General features: G+C 41.6%; 1 protein-coding gene across 1 annotated transcript; it reads left to right on the plus strand.

Annotated features, from left to right (window-relative positions):
- Positions 1-25: 25 nt before the first annotated feature.
- LOC100544877 (MAP kinase-activated protein kinase 3) lies at positions 26-8,535 on the plus strand. Its single transcript, XM_010718291.3, has 5 exons — positions 26-184; positions 349-473; positions 2,439-2,524; positions 5,239-5,319; positions 6,795-8,535. The coding sequence occupies exons 1-5, from the start codon at positions 153-155 to the stop codon at positions 6,951-6,953; spliced, it is 483 nt and encodes a 160-aa protein (XP_010716593.1). The 5' UTR covers positions 26-152; the 3' UTR covers positions 6,954-8,535.
- Positions 8,536-16,714: the final 8,179 nt, after the last annotated feature.

Raw genomic sequence — 16,714 nt, forward strand, 5'->3', positions numbered from 1 at the left:
TTAATGCCTCCCATATTTATTGTTGAATTATGCTGCTACTTATAAGGTGATGGAAACATGAAGAATGATGTGGTATTGTTAGTTTATGCTTTTTTCTCAATTCTCCAGCCCCAGAAGTCCTTGGTCCTGAAAAGTATGACAAATCATGTGACATGTGGTCTCTGGGTGTCATCACATACATTCTGTAAGTATTTGAAGAGTCTAGATTAACAGGAATAACGCATGTTATTAAATCTGCATTTACAAGTAGTTAGTCACTGGGATCACACAATCTTCAGAAGAACATAAGCTTGCACTGGAGTTTAAGAGCTTTCTAATCTATAAGGCTGCTTTTGTCCATTCTCACAGCCTGTGTGGGTTCCCTCCATTCTACTCAAACACTGGACAAGCTATTTCTCCTGGGATGAAGAGAAGAATTCGAATGGGGCAGTATGGATTTCCCAATCCAGAATGGGCTGAAGTGTCAGAAGAAGGTAAGAATACTCAGTGCCTCTAACGTGTGCAGTGTTGTGCAGAGGAGAAGTGTTTTACACAGTACTTTTTCTAAGAACCTGATTTTAATTTTTATTTCAATTATTTTTTAATATTAGTATTTGTATTGTAAGAGGAGTTGGAATTCAGACACTAGCCAGCAACCAAAGCACTATAGAAAGTAAATGATGACTGAAAACTTTTTTTCAAATCCAGATAGTGCTAGTGAAAGCCTGAGTTAAACCCTCAGGAAACAAAAATATATAATCCTGAGAAAGGGGATTGTCAGGGCAGCTGTAACACAAACTAAGTTGGAAGAAAGGCAAACTCTGTTAAGAACTCATTCAGTCTTTGCCCTCCTTGGTGATACAGCCAGCAAGGTCGGCAACTTTTTGTGCTAGCTCTTTGTGATGTGGCAGCTTGCCAGCCTCCACTTAAATCAAGGTCAACAATTTATTTTGTGTAAGTTATTGACCAAAACCTGCTGCTGCTCAGCTGTGACCTAAATGGGCTCAAACAGGTCCTGAAAGTGGATGGTTTTGATTCTGTTATTCTGACAGTCGCATAACCTGGAGGTCTCAACTGCCCATCTTAGAGAGAAGGGTCAACAATTTCTGAGCACATCTTCTTTTTAACAAGCCCATTATTCTACTGCTGTTAACATCTTGTCACATCTGCTGCTAAAGCACTAATAAGATATCCTGGAAGAATACTGTGATTGTGGCATTGTTGTAACCCCTCGTGACTGAGTGTGCGGTGTGAACTACTGCACCTGGGTAGAGAAGATGTTTAATTTTGGGGTTTCTGGCTTAACATGTTGTCAGTATGGGATTTTGTTTGTATTACAGTAGTTATTGTAATGCTAGCAAAGCTTGATCAGAAAACATTTGCTTGGAAAACATGTAGCATTTCCATATGCTTGCCTCAGTGAAGATAGATGTCCTCTACCTTTGAACCTATTCGTGTTTGGCTAGCCTATAGGCATTCTTCTAGGCTACTTCTTTTTGCCCTCCTTTGTATAGTCCTGTCATTTCCTTTGTTTTAGATCATTCCTGCAGTACGTTGTCTTTGGAGGCTACTTCTGAATTTCCCACCAGCTTCCTGTAATCAGTGGGTTCTGTTCATGGTTTCCTCCTTTTTAGAACTTTTTAGATTTTAGACTCCAGGTACTCTCTACTGTATATCATCTTTGTGGCCTCTGTCATTAAAGTCTCAAACTTCTATCTGTCACAGGCCCTTCAAAGCACTTAGTCATCTTTTGTTTAATGCTGCTAAAAGAACATATTCAGAAGTTTTTCTAGATTCTCCCAAGGAAGTTATGATTCTTTCTGAATAATGTCCCTTGGATGAGGTGTTTCCTGTTCGTCCACATGACTGAATCTCTTGTTCAAACTCTTGTCATCTCATATCTCAGTTACAGAGTTAGTACCTCTTGCTTTGGCCAATGCCATGTTCACAGAAAGCTGATGTAAAGCCAGTTTATGTAACTCCTTTGACTTTGTTGGTTTTTTTTTTAGTGGCCTCTCAGTTGTCCGACCAGTTTATTGTCTTTGTTTTCACAGCTAGTTTTTGTCTTCTGTCACTTCTCAAAACGTCAGCTTATGCATTCATTCAGCCCATAATGCTAGGCTTGTTGCCATATTTTAAACGAGCAGCTTTATGCTCTTCTATTTCTCTTTTTCTTAAGTTCTTGACCTCATGATTGTTGGTCTTGTGAAGTAGATAGCATGCATGGAATCTCCAATCCCTTGTCTTTCCTTTTCTTACCTTTTCGGTTTGGGATATTTTCATGTTCCGCCTCTTCAGGCATAATAACCTCCCACACTGTATATGGCTTCTTAACTTGGAAACAGTGTTTTGAGTTCTGAAAAATTACCTTTCTTCATTCAGGAGGTCTTTGTGTTCTGAAGGTTTTTTTGGGACCACAGTAGTAGACTACAACACACTATGTTGGTCCTGTTTTTCAGCCAAACAACTGATTCGCCACTTACTGAAGACAGACCCAACAGAGAGGATGACAATTTCCCAATTTATGAATCACCCTTGGATTAACGTGAGTTTCATGTAGCTTCTTACAAGAGAGCAAGATGAATTCTTGCATGCAGTGCTTACGGTGTAGCTCCACATAGCACAGCAAGAGAAGGACGATTATTGCTCATAACTTAATTAACCTACTATACCCTTCACAGAAGGGCACCTGCCTGTAGAACCACAATTCTTCTTCGTGTTACCAGAGGACACACAAAGAGAGACACCCACAGTAGCATCCTTGGAAGCAGAAGCAAAATGCATCTATATCTTCTGTAAGCAGGCAGTTGCTGTTGACTGCAGCACATACGCATGTTACTCCCTTTAAAAAAATATAAAAATAAACTGTACTTACCTCATCAGTGCGGGATTTAGAGGAAGCTATTATTAGTGGTCTTAGGCACCATTGTGCATAGCTGTGTTAGTGTGAACAGAGTCTTATGTTTAGTGGGAATTCTCATCCTTGGCAGATCCTGGAAAGTGCCTGGGGGAGGAGCAGGGTTTTCGGCTTAGTGCCCTGTAAGAGATGACCAGATAAGGTGCTACACAGAGCTCTTAATGGTCTCAGTTCAGGTTTCAATCTGTAACCTGGTTGAGTTTATTTTTCTTTTTTTGTCTTATTTTCTTTTTTTTCCTGGATGGTAGGAGATGGGTAGAAGTTCATTTAATTAATGCAGTAGCATTTCAAACAAGAGACAAGAATGCCATCTGTTAATCAGACTGAGTTTCAGAATATCATCTCTGCTCCATAGGTATCACTCAAGATAATCAAAATAATAGCTTACAGTTCTCATATTTGTGCCTAAAAGGAGAACCAGACTTATTTCTTACCGCCCAAAAGTCATCAGCCAGGAACAGCTTGAACTGTAAATGCTTTTTTCTCCTATAGACCTTTCTGTCTTTCCTGTTTCTCAGGAGGGAGGGGCAGAAAAAAATCATGAGTTACAGTCAGCATTTCTGTAATGTTTGAATATCTCAAAGCACTTAGAATCATATGGTAATGTAGCCACATAACATCCTGATGAAGCAGTTAGATGTCTTCATTTAGAGTTGCAGGAGCTGAGAAACTGAGGTTACAAAGAGTCTGTAAAACTGGAACAGAACCTAGGCAGTCTTACGTGTTTTCTTTGTTGTTGTTTTTTGTTTGTTTGTTTTTTGTCTAGCCAAATAGAAGTGTAATCACTGAGAATAAATACCTCCAGCTTAAGTGTTTGAAGGCTGAAGAAAAGGAGATGTTCCAGAAGTCAGCAGGCAATAAATTTCACAGAATGAGTGCCTAATAGCTAAGGAAGCTACCACCTACAGCAACACATGTTACTTCAAATGTTCCTATAACCAGTTAATGAGGAGGAGATTAGAGACAAAGTCTATAGGCTGCTGCACCAACGAGCTGTGCTTGAATACCATTCCTGGAAGAACACTCTAGGAGCAGCAGATTCACATTTTTTCCACTGACCCTGTTTTTCCCACGCAGCAGAGGAAGGGAAAGACCAACACAGCTAATGTCTATATTCTTCCTTTTCTGTTACTAAATCCCTATGTAGGAACATATATAGGGAGATGCCTCTCACAATCAGCAGTACAGTCTGTTTCCCCTCTTTATATTTTTATTATTATTGCAATCTGTGAAAAATAAATGGCCTTTATTGTGGATGTTACTGTGGCTTATGAAAAAAAAAAAAAAAGCTTAGATGGATGATATAATCCTGTAGCTTGTTGACAGCAGGTAGGAGGGTGCGTTTGGCACCTGTTCAGGAGCACCACAAAGGCTGATCTGCTTCTTTTCCATTTCCCTCTGCCCCACCTGTGCTTGATAAACCCGTGCCCTTGCCAGCTGGGGTCCTTTTCCAAAGGACACGGGAGTCCTGAGTTCTGCTTCCCCTTCTGTAGCTTTGCAGAACTCAATACATTGAAGATGTTGGCTGGGGAGTACAAGAACTGCTTCCAGTGCGAGGCTTGTTTTGCAATGATAAATACAGTGATCTCCTCAGACTTTGCTGACATGTGTAGGATGCCACAGCAGTAGACAGCAAGTTTGCGTGGGAAAACAATCGGAAGATAGACAATCAAAATGAAATTAGGATTTGGTTTATGGTCTGGCAAGGAATATTTCTTGCTGAATTTAACCAGGAAACTGTGCTTTAGAAATTGTATCTAATTCTAATTTAAAATATCTACCAATTTGCCATGTCAGGTGAAAATAGATCTCAATTTTGTATGGAAGAGCATCGCAAGAAATGTGTGCCAGAATAATGAATCAGTACATACTCTGAAAAATAGTACAGTTTCTTCTTTTGGGCACATTTATGATCTGATGAATTGGTAATCTCTGCAAAGGTATTTGCAAGACAAAAAATCTCCTACTACAAATCCTAGAAGATAAAGTCAAGTTAAGCACTTCAAAACAATTAATGAATAGTTAAATTAAATTGTTAAAAATGGGAAATGTGCATAAATAATTATCCAACCCAGGATTATTGGCTGAGCTGGAAGAGAGCAGAGTGAAAGAAACTCAGCATTGATTTCTGTCTCCCCGTGTTCTGTAACGATACTGTCACATGGAGACCACCTCACACAGGCTAGATTTGTGTACTGGCTTGTGGAGTGATGGAAAGCATGAATAATGGGGGCAATGAAAGATGTTAGATAAAGTTTTATATCCTCCATACATAGAAGAACAGTCGCTTCCTAAAGTTGCGTTTGCAGAACTCATTTTTTGGTGCTTTTTGCTTTTCTCAGAGATCGATGGCAGTGCCACCAACGCCCCTCCATACCGCTCGGGTCCTGCAAGAGGATAAGGACCACTGGGATGAAGTTAAAGTGAGTCAGATATTTCCTGAGGCCATTCAGATAAGAGACTAGATGGGCTCTTTTTGCTGTGGATGCTTATTTCCTTGGAGGTTATGGTAATTTTGATACAACCATGCTAACCAATGGAGTCTTAACAACAGTCCTAGTTAGACCAATAGTGTGTATGAAAACTGTTTAAAAAAGAATAATGCTATCTGAGCTTTGCCTGACAGCCTTACAGCTGTGCAAAATATCAACAAAGAAAATGCTTATGATCAAAGGTTTTAATGATTCTACCCGCTGAGCCGCTGTATGTAACACAGAGGAGAAGGGACAGGTTGGAGTTCATTATGGTGAAGTGAGGGATATGATGAAAATGGAGGGGGACAGGGTGGGAGGTGGGTTGGGCTGTGTTCTATTTTTCTACTCTGTTCTTGTGTTGTAAAACAACGTTAAATAACCTTAGCCTTGTCTTCTTGTGGCAGTTTTAGGAGGAGGAAAAAAAGAAAAAATTTATCTGTCTTTCCCTTAGTCTAACCAGGTGCCTCACCTACTATTTGTACTGATGCCAGTTGAATGCTTCCTGCAGAGTGCAACAATAGGGCAGACTAAAAGTTGTTTGCAAGCCTTAACTCTTTCCTGCTGGCCTTTATCAGGTTGGCATATTTTTACAATTAATTCTGAACTTTCTGCATTTATAATACTTGGAATTTTGCTAATTGCATCGTTCCTTTAAGGTATTCTACTGATTGCTGTTTTTATTTAAATTACCAGTGCGTAGTCTCATCTGTTCAGCTACATTATGACAAATTTCATAGGATCTAGGCAACACGCACCTTCCTAATCAGAGGGATCCAGTAGGTATTTTCTCTTAGGCTTCTTCACTTCCTTGAGAACTTCTGTTTGTGCTTTGTATAGGTCCCAGAAGTCACTAGCATTCCTGTAATATTTAATCTTTCTTCCTTTTCTGAACTAAATGCATAGACATTCAGTGACTTAGGCTGTGAGCAAAAATCTGTTTTATTAAAAAGTTTAAGATTTACCAGCACTTAAATGCTATTTCAAGCTAAGGCATGTGAATTTGAAGTGTGTACTTTTAAGTAACTTCGTGTGGACTCTTTATTCTGGTTCCTGCTAACCTACTTTAGTAATGGAGCGAGGAGAGCAGCGCACTGACTCTGTTGTAAGAAGCCTGGATTTAGCAGCTGCTGAAGGCCTTGGAGCCAGGCAGTAAGTGATGCTGGGCATAGGAATGTGGTGGAAATCAGGCCAGCAGAGTGTGGTCCTGTGTACCCACATGTGAAAGACTGAATATTTCCTCCTGAATTAGTCCATGAGTAGAACGAAGCCTTCAGTCATAGCCCAGTGCAGCAGAAAGGGTTTGGTTATTCCTGGCTGTAGCACAACAGAGAGCTCGTTCTGTACGTTCATTACCTAGCAGTAGCATAGGGAGGCTATCTCTCTGCCTCAGGGTGTTCAAGAGATTTAATTTTTTTTGTTTCCAGGAGGAGATGACCAGTGCTTTGGCTACCATGAGGGTGGACTACGATCAGGTGAAAATTAAAGACTTGAAAACGTCCAACAACCGCCTCCTGAACAAACGCCGCAAGAAGCAGAAGCAGTCCGGCACCTCTTCTGCAGCCCCAGGGTGCAATAACCAATGAGGAGAGAAGCCAAGGACCTGTGGGTGGAGGGTAAATGTGTTAAAAGGAGCAATCTAAAATGAACGAGTACAATCAGCTCAGTTGACTGAGTACAGTCACAGAGACTGCAAAGAATCTGTCCTGCAAAGAGGGAGCAGGAGGAAGATAACATTTTTTTTTATCTTGAATCAGGGCTTTGCTTATAAAGGCTACTTTATATGATATGATTGTTTGCATATTGCCAGGGAAAGTATAACAATACCAGAAATATTACGGGGTTTTGTTTTGGCTTTAACTGTGTTGGGTGAGTGGAGAGAACAGGAGACAGTCTCAGCATGCTAGTGTGCTGAGGCTTTAATAGCCATCTATAGGAGTAACTTCTGCTGCCATTTTAAAACTTGGGAATAGAAAAAATGCCAAGTGTTCTGCCAAGTGTTGTAGGAGTTCAAATGTGAGTACTGAAAAAGGAGAAAAATGCCAATGCTTTTTGTACGAGTAGCACAGGTGCAGTTCTACTTTGGATGTATGTGGACACCATTTCGTGCTAGAATAGATAAGAATAGTCAGTGTTTCCAAACGTATCTCCTGTAGCTCCAGAATATCATCTGAGCAGTGAGCAGTTATTCCTGTTGTAGGAAAAAAAAAAAAAGCATCCATACATTTCCATTTTCACAGAGTCTCTTCATGTAGTCTTACGTAACCATTTGGGTTTGTTGTGGTTTCTCCTCTAATTACGCTCTCGTTTTATAAATGTAACCATTATGTTGCATCTATACCACTGTCAGATTCCTCTCGTGATGTTTTAATTAAACAGTACTTCACGCCAAGAGTTTTAATTAGGATTTAATTAGTCGCAAGTGTACTGCTGAGCATCTTATGGTTCCTCATGGATCCGTAGTGTCCAGGGTGTGCAGCTGGACACACAGCTGTGTATGGGAGATAAGTCTGGAAGAGACCAATGCATTCAGCATCCCTTTGCAGTGCCCTGCAGATCCCCTGCCTGACATGTGCTATCCTTCCAGCTCTGACGTGCTGAGATTACTTTGTTATTGGGAGCAAAAAGGGAGAGGTTGTTGGTTTATTTCTGATGTTTTGACAGTGTTTCTGGATCCAAAGATTTCCATCACCTGTGGAAAGCCACCTTTAAGGATATGCATTCATTTTTTTTTACTATTCTAATTCTTGTTTTATCATATCCTAGCCTTGGTTTGCTAATTTGTTTTACTTCATGATCAAAATATTTTCTCTTGCTATATGATGTAGGGTTTTTATAGTTGAGGTAAAGCAAATGTTTGTAAAATATTATCAGAGTCTAGAATGAAAATTATACACTTCCAGTGGTACGGGCGAAAGCTGCTTTGTGCACACACGATGCTGTTGTGTTAACAGCCTGAGAAGGAGGTTGAAAGACAAGGAAAGCAGGGCTGGGGGGCTGAGGTTCAGATCTGACTGCAGCACGGCTTTGTTGCGCTTGGCAGAGACCTGCAAGCTTCCGACCCTCCAGGAGAGCCCGGTTCCCATCTTGCATTGGACGAGGCCTCTGTCCTTCTGTGATGAGCTAGGGTTTTATAAACGGATTTTAATAAACCACGTTCCAACACTCTCTTGTAATTCCTGCTGTTTGTGTCACCTTGCGAGGTCTGCGTGGAACCAACCCGCCTTTACACAGCTGCGGCCTCCGGCTCCGCAGCGCCCCCTACTGCCCCCCCAGCAGCGCCCCTGCTGCCCCTCCGCTCCTCCCTGCCCGGCGGTGCGGGCTCCCCTCCCAGCTCCGCCCTCACGCCCGCCCGTGAGCACCTCTGCTGTTTCTGGCCCGCTGTCCCATCTGCTCCATTCCTAAAGCCTTCTGCCTGCGTTCATGCACGTTATAAAGGGCCCTGCCGTGCTCGAGGCGGTGGCTAAGCTCTCTACCCGCGGCCATACGGCACGATAGTCTTTAGAGCCTTCAGCGTGGGGTCTCAATTCGTGGCCCGGTTTTAGAAGGGACGGGCTGTTATCAAATCCATCGTGCATTTGTGCATTCATCAGCCATGCAGAGGAGGTAAAGAGCTGGGCAGGGGGAGCAGAAATGAATGGTCAATGGAGAAGGCCTCCAGGAAAGCATATTATAAAAGGTCTATTTATTTCCTTCACGGCAGAAGCTGGACAAGGGCCGTGCCCGGCTCCCTGCCCCCCATTTCTTTCCATAGCCCTGGGCTGCCGCCGCCTCCCGCGTTCTCCGCGCCGCGCTCCTTCCTGCGCGTTCCTTCCCGCATCAGCAGCTGCGCGGAGCGCGGTTGAAATCATTCCACTTCTTGCACTGCACGCTCTTTGGCCGCACGTGCCATAAGACGGGCATTGTTTGACACGGTGCAGTCATTAACTAGCGTTAGTAGTGGCCTGCTTTTATGTTATCTACTTGCTCGAGCCCAAGATGCGGTCCTGGGATTGCTTTTCTCTCTTAACACTTCAGTGCCTGCAGTCTGGAGCCCAATTATGTAACCGCTTCTGACGTGAGGAATAACGAGGGTGCCGCAGACTCGATTCGATCTAATTTCCCGTCCTCTTTTCAATTCAGGCTTTGGTCTGCGTTTAGACAAAGGCGCTTTTGAGAACGAGGGAGATTTGGTGAGGAGGATGGGACGAAAGCCTTTAAATACTTGAATGTAGCCGTAAAAGCAGGTGGTAAAGCTTTAGACCTGTGTGAGATGTAGGGGAGGGTGCCGACCCGTGCCCAGCTGCTCTGAGGTATTCGCATGCCCATTGGCATGAGGATGAAGCCAGCCTTGGGAAGTTCACTGCACTGAGCAGAGAACAGAACCTGCATCGCAGCTCCTTCACCCTCAGCTCACAAGGAGGTGAGCTCGGGAGGCAGGGTGTGTGTACTTTAAACCTCAAACGAAAGAATTCTCTTAAAAGCTCTTGCAGGCCGACGAGTGAGTTTGCCTCAGCTGCATACTTGAACACTTCTCATATCTAGAAAATTGAGGCTGGAGCAATCCTAGGTAATAATGTTCACTGAAGAAACATTTCCCTGAAATCTTTGCAGTGGGTATGAAAAATCTTTTGAGTATTACATACAGCTTTAAAATAGGAATTATTTTGGTCTGTCTGGTTAGGTGAATTTAATGGGGTAAAGGGAGTAGAAAGGGGAGTTTTGAGTAAGATGGGAAATGTCTACCGCAGCATTATATCGCAACTGATATTTTTGCTGCAGATGCTACCTCTGTACTGATACAGCAAAGTAGATGCAACTTCTTCATTAGAGCCTGCTTTTCCACTGGAGGAGGAGGATGTTTCTGCACTCTGGGGAAATGTGGAAGCTCAGCAAGGATAAACTCGTGACCGCAGATGAATACCAGTATTGATAAATCTATAAGCAAGCCCTGGCATTAACGTTATTTCAAAATTCCCTGTCTGGTGAGATTGCCAGATGCCGAGATCTCATAGGTCTGCTCTCACTGCATAAAGGCACAGAGGCGTTGCTGTCAGTGGGTTCCTCCATATTGCTGGAGACTGCGGAGAAGCAATTGCTGAAGTGTGCTGCAGCATTTTTAGCTTCTTAGAGTCAAAAGAAAAAAAATACACCTTTCAAATAGCTGGAAGTGACGTGAAGGGCCAGACTATCTTTTGTCTGAAGAGGGTTATTCCTGGTGGTACCCAGCGGGTATCTTGAATGCTTCAATTCAACTTCTTTGTCTGATAATAACTGTGTTTTAACTGTGTGAGTCTGCAGGCCCCAAATTAGTAGTGAAGTCTTTGCTGCTTTGGCAGCATGCTGTTTTCTTCCGCATCCACTGGTATGTATTTATGTGGTCCGTGGTTGCAAGCCCTTTAGTGTTCTTGATCCGAGGACTGCACTGAAACTGAATAATTCAAAAAAAGGTTTTCCTAATTTTCCTATTTTTCTTCAATTTTAAGCCTCAAAGCTTCTGAATTTTACTGCATTTGAGATAATTGCTGGTATTGCTAGTGCTACAACTGCTTCTTATCAACCTTCTGTTTATAGGGAGCGTGCTTCTTTTGGGGGATATGTCTTTTTGCATTCTTCATCTTAGGAATTCTGTTGTGGTTTTGCAATGAAATGACATGGATGTTTTGCCTAATATTGTTCTCTTGAAACTTCCAGGCTAATCTGTCTGTGAAACATGGAAGATATTCTCAAGAGATACTTCTTATTGCTTAGCTACTGAAACACCTGCTAAAGCTGAGCTCTTTAAAAAAAACTGAAATTTATTTAAATGCGAAAAAGAGTGGGTTGATCTGGAAAAGAAACTTCTCAAAGGACTAAAATTGGAATAGAATGTGTTAGAAGAGAAATTCTGGTGGGGGAGGAAGACTAAGGTTTTTAAAATAAAAGCACTGCTGCTTGAGTAAGGAAATTCTGATTGGGATACTAGCAGTTGCTCCAACCCAGAGTAATTACTGACTTCAGAAATAATTATATTTCTCTAAATATAGATATTCAATAAAGATTCAGTTTTTCTTTTTCTGAGATAGTCCAAAGCAAAACTCAGCTTGATGTTTACAAATGAGACTTTGGGGCAAATCCTGCTATTGAACCAAATAAATAGCTCTTTTTTTAGAGTGACTGATAACTGAAGAAATATGCTTCAGATTTGAAATATGCTTTGCAGATGAAGTTCAGCTCTCCCAAAGTTGCATGAGTGAGCATCTTCCCTGCTTGCAGAAATCTTGTCAAAGTGAAATAAGCTTTCTTCTTTTTGCCTTTAGAGACTTTATCTTCCTATCTTTTGGTACATCACCATATGTTTGACTTTGGTCTTGAGTAAAAAATCAAATAATTGGCTCAAGACTAACACATGTCCATGATGCAGTGCTTCTTATCTTTTTTTTTTTTTTTTTGTCTCAGTTTCTACCACCTCTTTTCTTCTAAACTTTTCGTAGTAGTGTTAAGTATTGGAAGATTTTCAAGGAATCCCACTTCCTGGCAGGAGATAAGGATCTCCATTGTGTGTAAAATGGCAAGGAGCAAAGTCCAAAGCAATATATAATAGGAAAAATATCTCTCTCTGTGGGGATAAAAGAAGACCTCAACAAAGAAATTAACTCAACTAGAAGTGAGTACTTTTTCTTCCAGAAGGGGCTGTGTCTACATTCTAATATTTTTGGGTGCACTGAGAGGTAACCCAAAAGGATGCTGGTCTTCTTTCAGAGTGATGGAGGTTCCCTCCTTGATGGTGTGGCATGCAGCTCTGCCATGCTCCCCTTGCTGACAGTTCTCCAGACGTTGCTGCATTTCCCCCATCACAGTGCTGTGATGAATGTGGGGCTGTAAGTAGTGCCATCAGCCCTTTCAGCTGCTGCCCAGGGTGCTTTAACCTCAGCTTTATTCAGAATAAACATTTCAGTTTCATAGGAAATTCTGTTCCCATTTCCCACGGGATTTAAACCTTTTTCAATCAGCTCTAAGTACCATTCCAGTGTCCTGGGTCACAGCACTGCTATTCTTAAATGTCTTGGAGTTGATCGTTTATTAACTTGCTGAGAAGTAGCCACTTAAATACTTTCATTTCTTCCTCTTGACTTTTGCATCTTTGTGTGGAATACTTCACCACAAAGAGTAAAATGGGATGGACTAGTTCTCTTCCTTTTAAATCCCTTGATTTTATTAGTCTTAATTTTGTTGGATATATTTTACACTGCTATGAAGCAGTGGGTGCTTCCTTTAGAGAGACTGGACTGCAGTATTTCAGGTTCTTCTCTAAACATTAAAAAAATAGTCTTATAGAGCATTTTGCTCTAAGATATTTAAAATCTGAGGAGTAGGAAGGAATTGAATTTTCTGATTTAAAGTGACTCAGCCAGGGCTGCCTCCTTGTTTCATAATAGCTTCTCTGCATCTAGCTCTTACCTTGGCTGACACTAGGTAGAGCTATCAAATGTTTTCTCAATTAACTTGTCATTCTCACATGCAGCCAGTTTCTGAGCTTTTCCTTGGAGATCCTGGAGCAATTTCCTGGTTAGCAATCATTAACTCCAAAACTGCACCACTCGGTGTCGTAAGGCATCCTGCACCATCACTTGAGGCTTCCTTCATCTCAAATTATGGCAATGCTGTGCCTGAGTGACAGGACCTCAGTAATAATAAGATAATAGTTCGTTGATATTGCTGGTTTTGATAGCATATCTAGTCACACACACAACAGACCAAACAAATCTTCTTCCCATAACTTCAGTCTAATATAGAGAGTTGTTCCCTTTCTCTGCCACTCCTAGGTGTTGGTGGCTGTCTGTACTATGCAAGTTAATGCAGAAGATTTTTTAAAGCCTGGAACTTTTCTTTGTAGAATTCCTGAGATGGTGTGCTTCCCCTTGGGGTAAATCTTGTTCTCAGCATCGGAAAATTATTTCCATGAAAAATAAGAAATAAAGGTGATATTTTGGAGGTAGGTATTATTGAATAAGTTGAAGTGATAATGTGGAAGCTTCTAATTAGTCCTGTCCAGGCAACCAAAGACTTTAAGCTTTCCTGATTAGAATCAGCAAGTGCATATGTGAAAGAAGAAATTTGTATTCATTTCTATTAGTCTTAAACAGTGATATTTTTTTTAAACCTACTAGTCTTCTGCTTGTGTGTCGATGATTTCCGTGTCAAGGCTGATTTTGTATGCTTACATCTCTGAAGGGATATGTTAAATGTCTGTGAATGTATTTCAAATATTGTGGCCCAAATGCTTTCACTTTAGAAGCAGAAATCAAATATATTTGCTTATATATGTAGAAAGATACTGTGGTGCAGAGCTCCCAAAATTTCAGTCAGAAATTTCATTGTTGGGTTCACTTTTGGTTTCTTTCCCACCATAAGGAAGTAAGGTTCTCACTGCTAATGAATGTGGCATGGTCGCATATCTCTGTCATTTCTTTCCCATCTACCACTGGACACTGCAAAGCGAAGATTATCCTCTGGTATTCTACGCAAGTAAATGCAGCATGAGAGCACAGTTTTGCTCAGTGCTTGTTCTTCAGTTCTGTAGGAAACTTCAGTTTCATGAGAAGCTGTTTGGCAAATCACATCCCGTTGTCTTCTCTGGGAGCAGCCCTAGTCCTCCACAGGGACAGAAGGTTTATGAGTCCTGCCAGGCTTGGAATCAGATTTGCCATCTTACAAAGTCCTGAGCAGCCCAGGTGGCATGGGCCAGTGTGTTCTGGCAGCATCAGAGACCAATGATGTCCCATCATTCTGTCCGTCCTGGACAGTGTGGATAACATGGTCTCATCTGGAAGGACACAAGGATGTACACAGTAGCTTCTACAAGTGTTTGGGCACATTTTGGGCAGTTGTGTGACACCTGGAAGGGATAAAATGTCATATGTGACAAAAACCGTATATATACCACTTCTGTGATGGAGATTGTTACAAACTGCTTCCCATTATACCATTGGAGCAGGAAGAGAAATCGCAAGGGAACGGCCAAATGTTGAATTGAGTTTTCTGCTGGACTGTGTGTTCAGCTCAGGAATTGAATGTCAGCCTTCCTTGATATAGAAATTAATGGATTCTCTTTGAAAGGAGATCAGAGAAGAGTGTGTTCGACTTTGTGCTGAGGTGCAGAAATATAAATGTTATACTAAATTTCAAAATCTCAGTGTATGTAACAACAAAGAGGGAAGAGCACGTAAAGCTCATGTGCAGGCTTGGCATCATGCTTTAACTTGGAAATTGTTCACAATAAACTGAATGTTATTTAAAATTCTTTCTGTAGGCACTAAATATAATTTTATGAAGAAACGGTGCAGTATTTCTCGCCTTGAAAGTTAACCAGTAGCTTATTAAACACCTTAAGGTGTTTCAAATAATAGTGCTAAGGTACAACCTTCCTGTGCTTCCATGGGAGGCAAGGAATGTGAATCTGGGAGCAGTAGGGATGAAGTAGGGGCTGTGCCAAACATCAGTTCATCCATATCTGTTTCTGCAGCAGTGTCAGACTGTTGGACTGCAAGGGAGAGCAAAAGCCAGGCTTCCAGAATGGCAGAAGCTAGACCTTGAATTCCTATAGTTCCTGCACTGGAGGGCAAAACTGAGGCCACAGTAATTTGTTTCTCATTTAGTCCTTTGTCTTCTATCTTTATTCTTGTCACCAGATAGGATCACTCTGACAGCTGTAAAATTTATAAAGGGAGAGTAGGACGCTTCAGACACTTGCCTGCCTTTATGTGATCACACAAATGAAGAGCGCTGTGTGTGCAGGGAGTGAGCTGCACAACTCTGAGTTCCAGCACGGTGTGAGGAGCCGGCCTGACCTTGCCCTGCTGGAGATGGGCTCTTCTGTCCCGCATGACAAGTGCCTGGTGTTTCTCATGTTGTTTTTCTAAGCACTTTTAATAGGGAAGATGTGGTCATGTTAAGGACTCCTGTGCTGTCCTTTCTGATGTTGGGCCTGTACTTCCCTTCCCACTGATTCCTGGACTTTCTCACCTTTACACTGTTATTGCAAGCAAACATTTTCAGCTTATCTTCTCACTATGTAGTGTAATTACTGGCAGACCCAGGCAGGGCTACTGTCAAAGAGGAGATAATGTCCCCTTGAACGTCCCCAATTAGGATAATTCTGTTTTTTAGCTGTTCATTCATTAGCAGAGAAGTAAACAGTGTAGACAGAAGGCTGTGAAGCAGGGTGTTTATTCACTTGTTTTCTAGCCTTCTCTCCGGATTAATGAAATGACTCACAGACAGTAATAGCATGCTTGGGAAAAGGAAAAAAAACAAAACACAACTGGAAGTGGGACATGTGAGGCCACAGCTTGGTCAGACACCCTCATCTCACCATACTCGCATGTAGGACTTGATTCTCTTTATTAAATGTAAATGATGGATCAGTTGTAAAGACAGCCAACAGCCCCAGGGCAAATTGGCATCTAGTAAGTGCAGGTTGGTTCAGGTGTTATGGAAGGAAACAATTGCTGGTGAGAATGTAAGACCAAGCAATTGCTTATGAGTGACTCTGTGCAAAATTATCAGTAAGTGTTTTCCTACCTTCCCTGGCTCTTTGACAAAGAGGGCACAGGCTGCACCTCGCTCAGGTGAGTAACACCTGGGATTGCTCAGCCTCTGCATGCTGCCCAATGTACTCTGCAGTTTCTGAAATGCCAGTGACACGCATTGCCAGTCCCATGAAAAGGTGAAGGTGGCATAGTGAGAGTGCTCTGGTTTCAAAGGTGCTTGAGGGTTTGTTGACCTTTCAGAGTTTGGAACAGAAATACTTGGAAAGGTTATATGAATTTTGAGCAGAGATGGAAACTAAGAACACAACGAGATATCACAGATGTGATTTCAATGCTGGACAATCATTCCTCTCTAGATCAAGTACAGGTAAATTTTACTTAGCAGCAACAACAACAAAAGGGATGAAGCTGGAGAAGCAAAGGGAGCTTGTCAAAGCCTGTGGATAAGAAGTGAGGATAATTAATCAGATAAATGGAGATAGAGAGCAGGTGTGCAGAGGGAATAGTCTGATGGGAACAAAAAGCAGTGGAATGAAAATGAACGTCAGAAGAGGTAAGTGAGCTTTCCCTTTATTTCAGAAATGGTAAACTCTGGCAATGGAAGTTTTCTTTGTCAGTCTGAATTTTTAAAAGCCTTATAAACATTAATCAAAGCAGTAACATTTTAAGTGTTTTCAAATAGCAAATTGTTTATTTAATAGAAATAAATCGGTTCAATGCTGGCCCCTTAAGTAATGGAATATGAAGCCCTCTCACAAGCTTTTGAATTTCAGCAAATAACTAAAGTATTGTACTTGAAAAAGTAGGTTTTATAATAAGGGGGAAAGAGGGAAAAA

This window comes from Meleagris gallopavo, chromosome 14, assembly GCF_000146605.3.
Source record: "Meleagris gallopavo isolate NT-WF06-2002-E0010 breed Aviagen turkey brand Nicholas breeding stock chromosome 14, Turkey_5.1, whole genome shotgun sequence".
NCBI lineage: Eukaryota > Metazoa > Chordata > Aves > Galliformes > Phasianidae > Meleagris > Meleagris gallopavo.

What these genes read in the sequence shown, in the direction of transcription:
- LOC100544877 (XM_010718291.3), top strand. Translation starts at nt 153, where the DNA reads ATGTGGTCTCTGGGTGTCATCACATACATTCT. An exon ending in GGTGTCATCACATACATTCT is followed by an intron (nt 185 to 348) that starts GTAAGTATTTGA and finishes CCATTCTCACAG; the next exon opens with CCTGTGTGGGTTCCCTCCAT. An exon ending in GGCTGAAGTGTCAGAAGAAG is followed by an intron (nt 474 to 2,438) that starts GTAAGAATACTC and finishes CCTGTTTTTCAG; the next exon opens with CCAAACAACTGATTCGCCAC.